This window comes from Salvia miltiorrhiza, chromosome 6 (assembly GCF_028751815.1).
Source record: "Salvia miltiorrhiza cultivar Shanhuang (shh) chromosome 6, IMPLAD_Smil_shh, whole genome shotgun sequence".
NCBI classification, from domain to species: Eukaryota; Viridiplantae; Streptophyta; class Magnoliopsida; order Lamiales; family Lamiaceae; genus Salvia; species Salvia miltiorrhiza.
Window position 1 is genome coordinate 2,655,116 of NC_080392.1, and position 13,148 is coordinate 2,668,263.

At 29.5% G+C, this 13,148-nt stretch overlaps 1 protein-coding gene across 1 annotated transcript; it reads right to left on the reverse strand.

Annotated features, from left to right (window-relative positions):
- Positions 1-10,206: 10,206 nt before the first annotated feature.
- On the reverse strand, positions 10,207-12,887 carry LOC130987899 (basic helix-loop-helix protein 80-like). Its single transcript, XM_057911600.1, has 8 exons — positions 12,386-12,887; positions 12,162-12,302; positions 11,950-12,015; positions 11,737-11,805; positions 11,568-11,657; positions 11,319-11,459; positions 11,075-11,209; positions 10,207-10,641 (listed from the first exon to the last, which is right to left on the reverse strand). The coding sequence occupies exons 1-7, from the start codon at positions 12,716-12,718 to the stop codon at positions 11,111-11,113; spliced, it is 939 nt and encodes a 312-aa protein (XP_057767583.1). The 5' UTR covers positions 12,719-12,887; the 3' UTR covers positions 10,207-10,641; positions 11,075-11,110.
- Between the last annotated feature and the right edge of the window lie 261 nt (positions 12,888-13,148).

The window sequence follows — 13,148 nt, forward strand, 5'->3', positions numbered from 1 at the left end:
CTCACAAATAATGTAGTTCTCTCTAGAACCACACCCTATATATATATATATCATTTCTCATAAGATTTCAAAATGCCAACATTCTTTTCAATTTATTTGTTCTCACTCACATATATTCACAGTTCTTCCAATCCAAGCACACTTAACTTTGGAGTTTTTATGAGATGAACTTTCGAATACAAGGTACACTTTATTGATATGAGTAGCACTTATAAAATCTTTTAAGCTCTCCTTAAATACGCATTCACATTCTTACATGTTCTCAAAATTCCTCTCTTTCAAATGTGTTTTGGTTCATTCATGTCTCTCTCTGCTTAGAAGCCTTATCGGGAGTAGCTCTTTGTATGTGCCTTTGCACCGACAATCACTCCATAACGCTCAAAACGTGTGAGGACAAAGCTCCTGATAGGCATATAATATTTAGTGAGGGCTTATAAACAGATTAAGATATGAATAAATCGAAACACATAAAAAAAATATAGGAATTTCGAAAGTAATCGCAAATAAATATCTAGGAAGAAAATAAAAAACTATATACTACTATAACATAACAATATCCAAAATTCATAACTAACACAATGCCAAACACCATTATCTATGAAAATATCCCATTTATTTAGGGATATGGGAGCTAGAAGATGAAATTCAAATTACAAACATACCCCTATTAGAACCAACCCCAATAAACACAAACAACATAAAAGAATGGAACACCCATAGAGAATCAATACCGCGGTGCATCAACCATGCATGTTATTTTGACTACTTTATATCTACCTAGATATTGTTTTTGAACTCATTAATAGGATAAGGGACCATTGTCCAAACAAATAGTGAGCAACAAAACTTTGAAAAACAACATCATAAATTAAACTAATTAAAAAAAAAATAGAGTTGGAAAGAGAAGAAGACAAAGAAGCAAGTGGGGTTGCAAATCCTAGTCAAGATTAGGACAAGCCCATATGGGTTAGATGCATTACATGAAGACATTAACTTATAACATCAATTGTCACCTTCTTCATTATAATATAGTCACAAATTAAGGAGACAACACAATTTCATATCTCAATGCCACCATACCGCCCCCACCAAATGCATCGCCGCGACACCCCTACATCAAGTCCCACGCCTTATTATATGTACAATCTTATATTTGAGTTTATATAGTAGAATTTTAAGTTTACATTTAATTTAATTTTTTTTTTTTTGAAATAACATGAGTGTCCCATTTTTGAGTTATTGTGTGACATGTCAATATATTCAACGCCTGCAAAAATCGTGAGCAAAACGTGACTTCAATGTATCATTGACAAGTTCAATCGTACTTGAGGTTAACCATCCAATTTTAATTTGGGATAATGGCCTGTAAAACCACGAACTTTGAGCGAATTCTGGTTTTAACCTCAACAAAAGATTCTGTTTGTAAAACCATGAACTTTGAAATCTTTCTGATTTTGACTATGGGATAATTTTTCGGCGGCTTATGTGGCATTTTAATCTTATGTGGCTTATAATAGTTGATATGGCTAATAAATATTAAAAAATAAATAAATTAACTAGCTGATGTGGGCCTGTGGCAGAATCTATTCTAATTAAATGCCCTAATTCTCAAAATCTATTTCCTTTAGTAATTTCCCCCAAAATCTCTCCAGAGTCGGAGGAAGCATTCAAGTAAGAAATCCTCAACTATTCGGTGGAATTCTTGGCCAATTTCTTAGGTCATTAGTAAGAATCATTCCGGCCATTTCCTCTAATTGCTTTCTTACCTTTCATCCTATTATTATAATAGCTCTATTTATTTCTAAATTATTTTGGCATTCGGTGGAACCAAGTGGATTGAAGAAAATATAAATAGCTTCTAAGTAATATCTATGTAAAATTCTTTTAATAAGATGCTAATAAATTGCCCTATTTTTGGCCAGAAATTTATCCCGTAGTCAAAATCAAAAAGATTTCAAAGTTCGTGGTTTTACAGGCGGAATTTTTTGTTAGAGGTTACAACCAGAATTCGCTCAAAGTTCGTGGTTTTACAGGCCATTAACCCTTTTAATTTTGTAGGGTTAATGTTGATTTGTATGTTTAAAGTTAGAATTAATCTTAAACTTGTATTTTTTTTCCTACATTTTGTAAGTTGTATGTTAGTTTTCTAGAAATTTGTAATTTTTCTTACATTTTGTAAATAATTAGTTGTGACTTGTAAGTTTGTTTATTTTGTATCAATGTAATTTTATTGCTTGATGAACTATGCATCCCTAGCACAATTTTGGCCGCATTAGTTAGCAATGTAGCACTAAAAAGGAGAGATAAATAATGCAATTTAAAATTAAACGAACATTCATTCAATATTGAAATGAAAAATACAAATGAAGTAACTAATTTAAAGAAAAACACCTTCTATAATTTGTTAATTCACTAATGGTATCAAAAATTCATGTACTAATCTCGAGAATTAGTTGTAGATATAAAAGTTTCATAGAGAATTATATCGTGGCTATATATAGAATTTCAAGAAAATAATGTTTGTTACTATGTTAGATGTTTTTCTTTAATGGAGTTGGGGGTTACTATTTAGTGTGGCCGGTAAAAGACATGTTGAGAGAGACAAGATATGTGGAGTTAATGCAAGAAAAGGACAAACGAATGGGGAAGAAGAATCTTCTTCTCTAATTTAATCAATTCAAACAACAAACTAATTAATTGTATATATGATATTTTTTTTGAGAGGCATTGTGTATATGATTGATAGTGATGTCACTATAATTAAATTCTTGTTGGATATCAACATTTTATTTGGTTCAATCATCTTTGTATTGATGCTGCATGTTTTTTGTTGTTGTGTACATCGATTAAGTGAAAATAATTCGAGTGAATATATGAGGGTAAAAGGTAATTAAGTGATCGACATCGTCCATTCTAATAACAAAATAGTAGTGCAATGTACGGTAATAATTATATTTTAAAATAAAATATTTATAATTAAATTAAAAAAAATTAAATATATTAAATGAGATTATATATTGATTTAGTGTCTTTTTATCTTTTTAAATAAAATATATAGTATTTCTATAATAAATGCATAATGCCCCAGTAATACTTTTATATATAAAATAAATAGTGCATAATTTAAATAATTAAAATATTAAAATTTAGAAAAAAGAAGGAAATTAAAAATGTTTAAAATAAAGTTTCTAGTATCAAGGAAAATATTATCACTTAAAAATATAAATTATTTAATATGTTAAAATTTTAAGTTATCAAAACTCGCTCATTTTAAATCTATTTTTCACATATCATATATATCAAATTAAAGTTCATTTTATTATCTTTCCTTCAAGAAGCATATTAGATACTAGTTTATTCTAAACACAATTAAATGGATTCCCCCATATCCTTCCACCACCACTAATACCACCATTTCATTATTATTATTATTATTATTATTATGATTCGGATTTGTTGAACCAAACAGCCAAAAAGGAATCATGGGAATTAATTATTTATTGACCAAACAACCGGGTCATGTTTAGTTGTTTCAAATTTGAAGGAAAATTGTATTGCTGTTTTAAAAGAGGAACTTCTAATACACCTAAATGGCTGGGGAAAACAAAAAGAGAAAAGAAATTCAACATTTGACACATCTAAAGTGAAGTCTGTCGTAAAGTGATAAAATTATTAATTATCAATCAAATACTTGTAGCATCGTTGACTTTCAGTTGACTAATATGACTAGTTTGAATAATATGTTTAGCTGGCTTAAATATAGCTTATAAGTTCTTGATAATTGTTTGGTAAAATAAATATTTGAATAACTTATAAGTTATAAAAATAAGCTCCAATAATTTATAAGTCCTTCAAATATAAGTTCCTCAATTTTAATTTTAATTTTTTTTATAATTTTATAAGCAACCATTAATTATTTTATAAAAATAACTCTACTATTATGATTTGTTATTTTCATTATATACTCTTGTAATTTAATCTTTGTTCAATTTTATCTCTCTAATAGAAGGCGGATCCAGAATTTAATGGAATGGGCTGAAAAATAAACACTTCGGTTGACGGCAGTGCCGATGCCACTATGGTGTTAACGCATTTGATTTTCTTCACTTGCGTCACACATTAACAGACACATCAGCTTTGTATTTATTTTTAAATCATTTTGGGTTGGGCAAATTTTGAATTAGAATTAATATAATACATATGTATGAGAAAAAAGAAAATGCAAGTCAAATTTCATGGGAAAATAACATTTTTTTTCTCATAATAATAAATGATTTTTTCTCATAATCATTTTTATGGGAAAGAATAACAATTTTTGCTTCTAATAACGATTCTAAAGTTGGATTTCGTGAACACTAATAAATGATTTTTTCTCATAAAAATATGAGTTATCGTCCAAATAATAAATTTTTTTTCTCATAAAAATATAAGATCATAATATGAGTATAGAAAAGGAATACTAATTAAAATATCCTACCATATATGTACATACTAATTATCAATTCTTCCTATTTGAGGTAGGAATCTAATTCGTATTGGGGCTAAATGATCTGAACATGGTGGTAAATAATAAATGGATAGCCAAGATATATAGAAATAAGAAATTTATGGTTCATTAATTATTCACGTTAGACGTTCATGGCTTATAATATGATTCACAAAGCTAGCTAAGAGATTTACGTTCCTCTCAATTTTCAAAATCCTTCATTTTCGATGAGATGATAAGATGAATTCTATTATATATATCCAAAATTATTTACGAACCCAATCGATTAATTTCCAAAAATAAAAATAAAAATAAAAGTATATCACATGGTTTTTGTCCAAGTCTAATAAGGACCACTACCTCAAACAGTATACATCCATAACATAAATTTCAACAATACATGTGAGGAAAAAAAAATTAACAACATACTAATTAATCTCACTACTACTCATTTAAAAGTATCCACATGCATGCTTAGCTATATAAAGGCAACATAGTGTTTAAGAGTAAACATATTAGTATCATTGTTAACGACTAAACATATATGTTACCAATTAATTGCATGTTCTACTCAATTCTCTCCCCCCAACACATGTTCTATGTGTTCCTATATTTATATAAATATTAAATAATATTTTAAATTATAACATATAATTAATTAATTAATTAATTAGAACATCCAATTTGTCCTTTACGTGTTACAATCTTTAGAGAAAGTTGGATTTTTGTCGTATAATATGGAGACACGAATATATATACTTTAAAAACCATTGGCTTAGCACAATCTACAAGGATAAGTATTGGTGGAATTTAATAATTATAAACGACGATTTATCGATCGCCCTCAACTAACCACTATTTGACAAATAGTAATAACCACTAATTGTGACCTATTTAATTCTCTAACAAAGAGTAGTAGGGAAAAAAAATTTAAAGGAATCCATATCCCTTATCCCCATATATATGCATGATCTAAAATTATTGAATTTCTACGAAAGCTACGTTCAATTTACGTTCCACAACGCATGAAAACAGCATGCATGGTGACGGATCATAAAAATATCTTAGGGGTTTGCCCACTAATCATAATTAATTTCAAAAGTACTCCCTCTGTTTTTTATTAAGTGTCCCCAGCCGTCAAAATACACATACCAATAAAATAAGATATTTTACATTTGTAACCTTAATAATTGTCATAATAAATGCATATATACAACTAATTATTACATTCATACAAGTATTAAATAAGGATAAAATAGGAAAAATGTCATAAATATACTCTCAAATTTTGAAATGGGACACTTATTGAGAAACAAAAAAATGAGCTAAATGGGACAATTATAAAAAACGGAGGGTGTAATTAATAAGGAGTATTATTTTAAAAATAGAATTGGAAACTAATCAATTAAATGTGACACATCCTTTAATTATAGTTAGAGTAATGTTAAACAGCCACATTGTGGCCACCCACATTTATCTAAATAAAAAATAATTTAATTTATTTAACTTATTTTTTAAAATAAAAATAAAATTTAGTTATTTTATCATATTCTCTACACTGTAGTTATTTTTTTTGGTAACATTTTTATTTTTATTAAAAAATAAATTAAAAATAAAAAGTGCAAATTTTTTTTATAAAAAAAGTACAATGTAGAGAATATAATTAATAATATAACTAAATCCTATTTTTATTTTAAAAAATAAATTAAATAAATCAAGATTTTCTTTATTATACTAATTTGTGGGTGGTCACAATGTGGCTGCATAGATTTATTGTTATCGTTAATCTCTGTGTTGGTGGAGCAACACGTGTGAAGTATATGTATGGATTGATATCTGAATTAATGGTGTTTTTGATTCATGAATTTGAGCAGAAATTAATGGGATTAATTAAGAGGAGCAACAATATAAAGGAGTTGGCGATGGATGCATCCACGTTTGTGAATATGCTAGATAAAGTGATGGATGAGGCCCATAGGTGGATGGCCATGTCACATCTAGATTGTGATGACTCATGCCATTTTGTGTAATCATATTCACAATAAATGAGTGTTGCATTGCTAGCTAAGTACTATTCTAGAGAGGGACAGACACTTTGATTTGGGATTAGGGGGGGCATAATGTCACACATGAACTTTTCTTTCATGGTTAACTATTGGATATCATAATCATAATTATTTAGATTTGTAATTTTTATGCGCCTTTTGATTAAAACATGGCATATATAACTTATTATTTTATTTGTTTGCAATTATGACATCATTAGTCTTTCAGTAATAATGTTCGTGAAGAGTCTGCATTCTCGACTGACGAGAATTGGAAGATGTTCAAAATGATGCAAGAAACTGCAAGGAATGACATAGAATGAACTTTTGACGTTCTTCAATCACGTTGAGCTATTATCAAAGGTCATGCTCGGCTTTGGTAAAAGAAGCAACTTAACGATATCATGTTTGTGTGCAACATGATAATCGATGATGAATGGACAATGCTACAGGATGGGAAAAGGAGGAGAACAATCCAGCGTCGAGCAATGCTCATGAAGCTATGCAAAGAGCTCCGTCGGAATTCCGAGTGTATTTGGCTTGAGATACAAGCATCCGCGATAAACGAGTCCACCATGTACCGCCTCTAACTAGATCTAATCAAACATGTTTGGGCACGATTCGGTCCTATTCAACCGTAGTTCAAATTTGAATTTTAATTATTGTAATTCATTTTTTTAATTTAATTAAGTTCTAATTAAAAAATAATTCATAAATAGAAAATTTGAATGTCTACGTATAATATGAAAGGTCATTATTAGAAATTACATTACGGAAATACATTATATTAGTCTTATATTAATAGTTTGTGAGACAAGACAACACATGTTGCGATAAAATAATACTCATATATAGATAGTTAGCAAGTCTCTTTTCCCTTGTTGTATTTAATTTCATTTACATGTGCTACTACTTTTTTATATATGTATTTAATTTTATTTGAAAAGATATTAATATTAGGACATGATAAAATCTATAACAGAATCTCCAAGGCTTGCCGACACGGTGGCCAAAATCATTGGAAGTTGGAACACAAATGACTGTATATGATAGAAATTCCGATAATGACTAATATAGTAAATATTTAATTAGTAAATTATTATATAACATAATTAATAGGCATATCATTTAGCATGCGAAATTTGTATATTAGGATTGATCGATGAAATCCAACAAACATTTTTGTTTGAACCAGGCATCATTTATGACATTAAATTTTTAATCTTGTCTGTTTGTATTTGGGTTATATTAATGTCGGGAATTAATTATTTCAAGTATATGTCTAAAAAAATCAAGTACTACAAATTGATTGGTAGATTTGAACTTTACCTACTAATCTGGCGATCTTTTATGCAAGTTATTTGAAAATATATAGTAGTTTAATAAATGATCTTACATAAGAAGGGGGAGAAAGTAAAAAACATGATACCCACATCGATGAATTAATCAAATGATAATCATGCTGTTACAAATAAACGATCATACAAGTACAACCCAATAAATTAAATAAAATACAACTCACATGTTTTTTGTGAGACTTTAACCAATAATTAACCTCTTGGAAGAGAGAGTTTTTCGGTGCCTCAACTTTTGTCACTTCGGCTAGGCCACTTCAACAAAGTGTTTACGAGGTTAAAGAAAAGAAATACCACAAATAATTTAAAATTCGCATCCATCCATATATGCAAGATCATTAGAATCATCAATTCGGTCGTTAAAAATAAATAAACGGTCGTTAATTGCAACGACCGAAAAAACGATTGTTAGAGACTAGGACGACGATTCAAACGGCAATCACTGGTAACGGGCGTTATTTCGGTCGTTAAGACTTTTAACGACCGTTTTTTTTGGTCTTTAGGGCCCGTTTTCTTGTTGTGCCTGGAATAAATTGCATTATCAAATTAATTTAATTCGTAATGTATTATCATGAAAAATGTATAATTCAGCATGAAAATCAATCATGATCATGGTCACCATCATCTATTTAGTGAAGGTTTGTGAACAAGATTGATTTCTAATTGCTAAGAAGGATTACAACTTGAAGCCAGAACACTACTTTTGGCCCTTCATGAAAGGCAGTGTTAGACAAGACTAAAACCCATGTGACACAAAGATTAATTAAAATGTCTACATATATGCCTTTGACATGCACACTTTTCAGCCAAGTATTGCAAATTTTATTTACATTTTCAATCGCAATAAACTTAATTAATTTAGAGTTTATATACCCCACCTTAAATTTGGCCTTGTCTTTCTCTTTTGGGAAATTAAAGTCGATTGTATTATTGAATGTTCGTAGAGAAAATGTTAGTAGGTGGAGAGGCATGAATATTTAGATACCAATCGATTTGGATAAACATAATTTATTAAATAAATGCCACTAGCTAAGCTCATAATTGTCGGTTGAATTATTAATTAAATCTAAGATAATAATATGATTATATCTAAGCATAAGTTATAATAGGTAGGTTTGTAAAAAGTTAAACCAATTTAAAGAAGAAAAGTGTGGAAGGTGCATTCGCCAACAGTAGACAAAAAAGAACCAGACAAAAACTTTTAGACAAAGATTGAGACGTCGCAAATTATTTTTTGCATATATATATATATATATATATAGTTTTTTTTTTTAGAATTACAAGAGATATCTATTATATAATTAAATAAATAATTTGCATGATATAATATTAATCTATTTCTAAAGAGGTGGAGTCTTGAGAGGTAAGACTATCTTATTGTGAGATAGGATTGAGATTTAAATTTAATTTAATACCCAATAATATATTTATAATTATACTAATAATTTCACAAATATACCAACCTTTGCATGATATAATATTAATAAGAACTAAATTATCCTCGCGTTCCTTTAGTTGATAGGATTCTCCTCTGTTCCCTTTTCCCTTTAATATTCAGTTAGAAGTTAGAACTTAGAATATTCAAGTCATCTCTAAATTAAATATTGATTTGTAATTTCACATACGTTACGGTATAATTATAAAAAAAGTTCAAACATTAACGTATATTTAAAATAGTATTTTTCCAATATTTTAATTACTTATCATCTACTCTTTTTTGAGTTGGAAATTAATAAGGAATTAATTAGAGTCATATTATGATCTCTCCCCTTTACACAATCAAAAAGAGAAAAGAATATCACTCAACTTTTCATATTGGACTACCCGTCCATCAATTTCATATTCTACTTTTCTTTTCGGTTCGCCCATTAATTCATGTCCTACCCATTTTTAGTAACTATTTATATATTTTTTAATTGATGAATCCTAATAAACAATACATTTTTTTCTCCAATCAACTAATAAACAATACACTTTATCTTAAAAACCGTGTTTCCTTCCCTAGACGGAGGGAGTATCATTTTTCTACTATTTCTATATATTTTCATAATTATTGGCCGGCCTTTTAGAAATATATATACTCCCAAAAGTACTTTTTTCGATCATATAAGATATTCCCATACTTCATTATACGTGTGCATATATATACATACGTCTCTTTAGATATGTCTCCTCTCCACCATATATAAAGATAGATTATTCAAAACAAATTAAAGATTAGATTATACTACAAAAAGAGAGATGATACCCACATAAAACTAGACACGTATTACGTATAAGCAGTCATGTCAACAGCAAAACATCAAATCAAAGACAAAAGTCAGGAAATGGGCAAGAAAAGAAACCCATAACTGTAAGATTAACTGTAATAACAGACTCACCGGAACAGTCTTTCTTATGAAAACAAAAGAAAAAACAAAAAATAAAAGTACACTAAAATAATTAACAACCAAATACATATCCAAAAATATTCCTGCTTTTTTACAACAATAATACAATATTCTTGACCACTAGCAACCCCCTATAAAATTCTAACCACCACAACCTTAATTATGGGTGCAGAAATTTTGTTGGAAACAAAGGATCTCAAAAGAGAAAGATTTGCTGATATTTGGTCGGCTCCATTGATTTCTGACTCCAAGATTTCGAATTTCTTTCACCACTTCTCCACATTAGGAATTGATACCGCAGACAAGAATAACCAGCCTTTGATTTAATTACTATCCTTTGCTCCTTTTTCTTTGATCAAAACCATCTGAAAATAATTATAAACAAATTAACAAATTGATATAATTAATATTGTACTAGTTAGAGCGCGTTACACGTAAAATGGTACGTATGTACGTATGCAAAAAATTGTGTACATTCAGATATACGGTGCATTCATTCCCATTAATTTCAAATAGGGTTTATTAATCTTCAATTGAAGTTTAGTAAATTGCAATTACGAGTTAATTACGATGGATGCACCGTGCATTTGGATGTATGCTTAGCGTGCCTCGTAAATTAAAATATATCAAAATTATAAGTTTATGACCTAGCTAGCTAGCTCTTGAATTTTATTTTATTTTATTGGGGCCGGGGTTGGTATATATTTATATGTAGATAATAATTAATGAAATGAATTAGTATATTGTAAGAAAAAAATAAATAAATGGTTGAGACAAATGAATGATATGAGTTCTTACCAGATGGTTGTAGGACAGATGATGTTGGGTTTTTAATTACATCAATGGGAAAGAAAACAAGTTGTTGATGATTCCTGACTGATTAATATTTTTCTGTCTTTGCTCATCCACTTCCCACAAAACCTGTCTATCACCCTGAAAATGATGTCAATTTTGTCCATGTTATACAAAATTATTATGTGTGACATATATAAATAAATTAATATTTAAGAGAAATGAAATAGTAGTAGTTAAGTTTGTGCACCTGGGGTAGAGCATTTGGAATTTGGGATTGGTGTAAGAGAAGAGAATTAACAGAATTATCTAAGACATGATAGGTATTGGCTGTTGTGGGGCTGCATTCTTGCATGCCTGCTGGCAATGGTGATGCCAAGCTATTTAAATTCTGCATGCATTTATTAGGCAAACAAATAAGAAACAGTAATTAATTAAATTAATTCCAAAATTAATTTGATATTATGTTAAAAAAAATCAGAAGAAACATTCTACATACCTGATGATCAGGTCCTACCATGAATGCTTCCAAGTCCATACCAAAATCATAGAAGATGGGATTCACAGATGCAAGCTTCATTGAAAGAAACTGCAAAAATAGAACTAATTAATACTATATGATTAGAGTTTTTTATATGAAAATTGTGATATATATATTAATTAATCACCTCAACTTGATTTTGGAGTGATTGGACATAGTTTATTATTTCATCCAACATGAGGGCCTTTCCAGTTACCTGTTCATCACTCAAATCCACATGAACATGTCAGGAGTCTCAAAATAAAAGAGACATATACATATATATACATATATATATATATATATATATATATGTAAAACAAATAGACAATGATATTAAGACAAATTTATTGAATTTGACCTTGTCACAACCAGGAACAAGAGCTTGTAGTAGCTTCATTCTCTCACTAATTCTCTCCCTCCTCACCTAAAATTTTTATAAAAAAAAGAAACCATAGTAAAACAACAAGTAACTGCATCCAAATTTAGTAAAACTCGAAACATTATCCTCTCCCAGATATAGTTATTAAATAAATAAAAAAAAAGTTATACTCCATAAATATATATATATACCCTCTCAGCAAGGCTGTGGCTATCAGTTGCTTGGCCCCTCCTTGCTCTTACATGAATATAACCTTTTTCTTCACCTTCTTTCTTCTCTTCACAATCTTTCACTTTCTTCTGCTTCTTCCCTTTCACTAATTCTCTCATATCCTGCAACCCCAAATCAACAAATTACTACTACAATATAATTTTGGAATTAAATTAACTAAAATTAATTGAATTAAAAATTGAACCTTGGACTGAGCAGAATTGGATTTCCTCTTCTTGGTTTGGCGGTTTTTGTGGGTGACGACAGATATTGAGGAATCCATGCTGTTCTTGTTGGTAGCAGCAGCAGCATTTAAAGGGGGAGAATCATTGATATTATTATTTGAGGAAGAGGGTGTTGTACCATGATGAAGGTGGTGGAATTGATGGGATAAGGCATTGTTTGGATCATGGAAAAGGGCACACATGCTATTAATGGTGGTGGAGGGAGACGAAGATGAAGAGGAGTTTGGCCTTGACAGGAAGACTGATGATGATGATGCGTCGAGATGCTGAAATGATGATGAAAAAGCTGCCATGATTTATTTATTTATTTATTTTCTCTCTTTGGTGAAGAGAAATATTGGAGGGGGATTGGAATTAGGGTTGAAGAAAGTGATGGGAGAGAGATTCTTGAAAATTGGGGTTTTGATTGATTTTTCTGAATGAGGAGAAGAAAATAATGATGATGGGTCTGAGGCAATCTCAAGAGGGACAGGTTTATATAAGGGGGAGAGAGAGAGAAAGAGAGAAGACAAAGACTTTGCTAAAATCCTCTTTTCCATGCAGTTAATTACTTTACATATTTTGACTGGTCTCTAGTGTCAAGCTCACATACACATACCTATTCAATTTTGGGTCACTATTCATTCATTCATTCAAAAAAAAAATTTGACATTTTTCTTTTGAAAACTTAATTCAAATATCACTATACTTCAACTTTGAATTCTTATGGATTTTGCACATGAT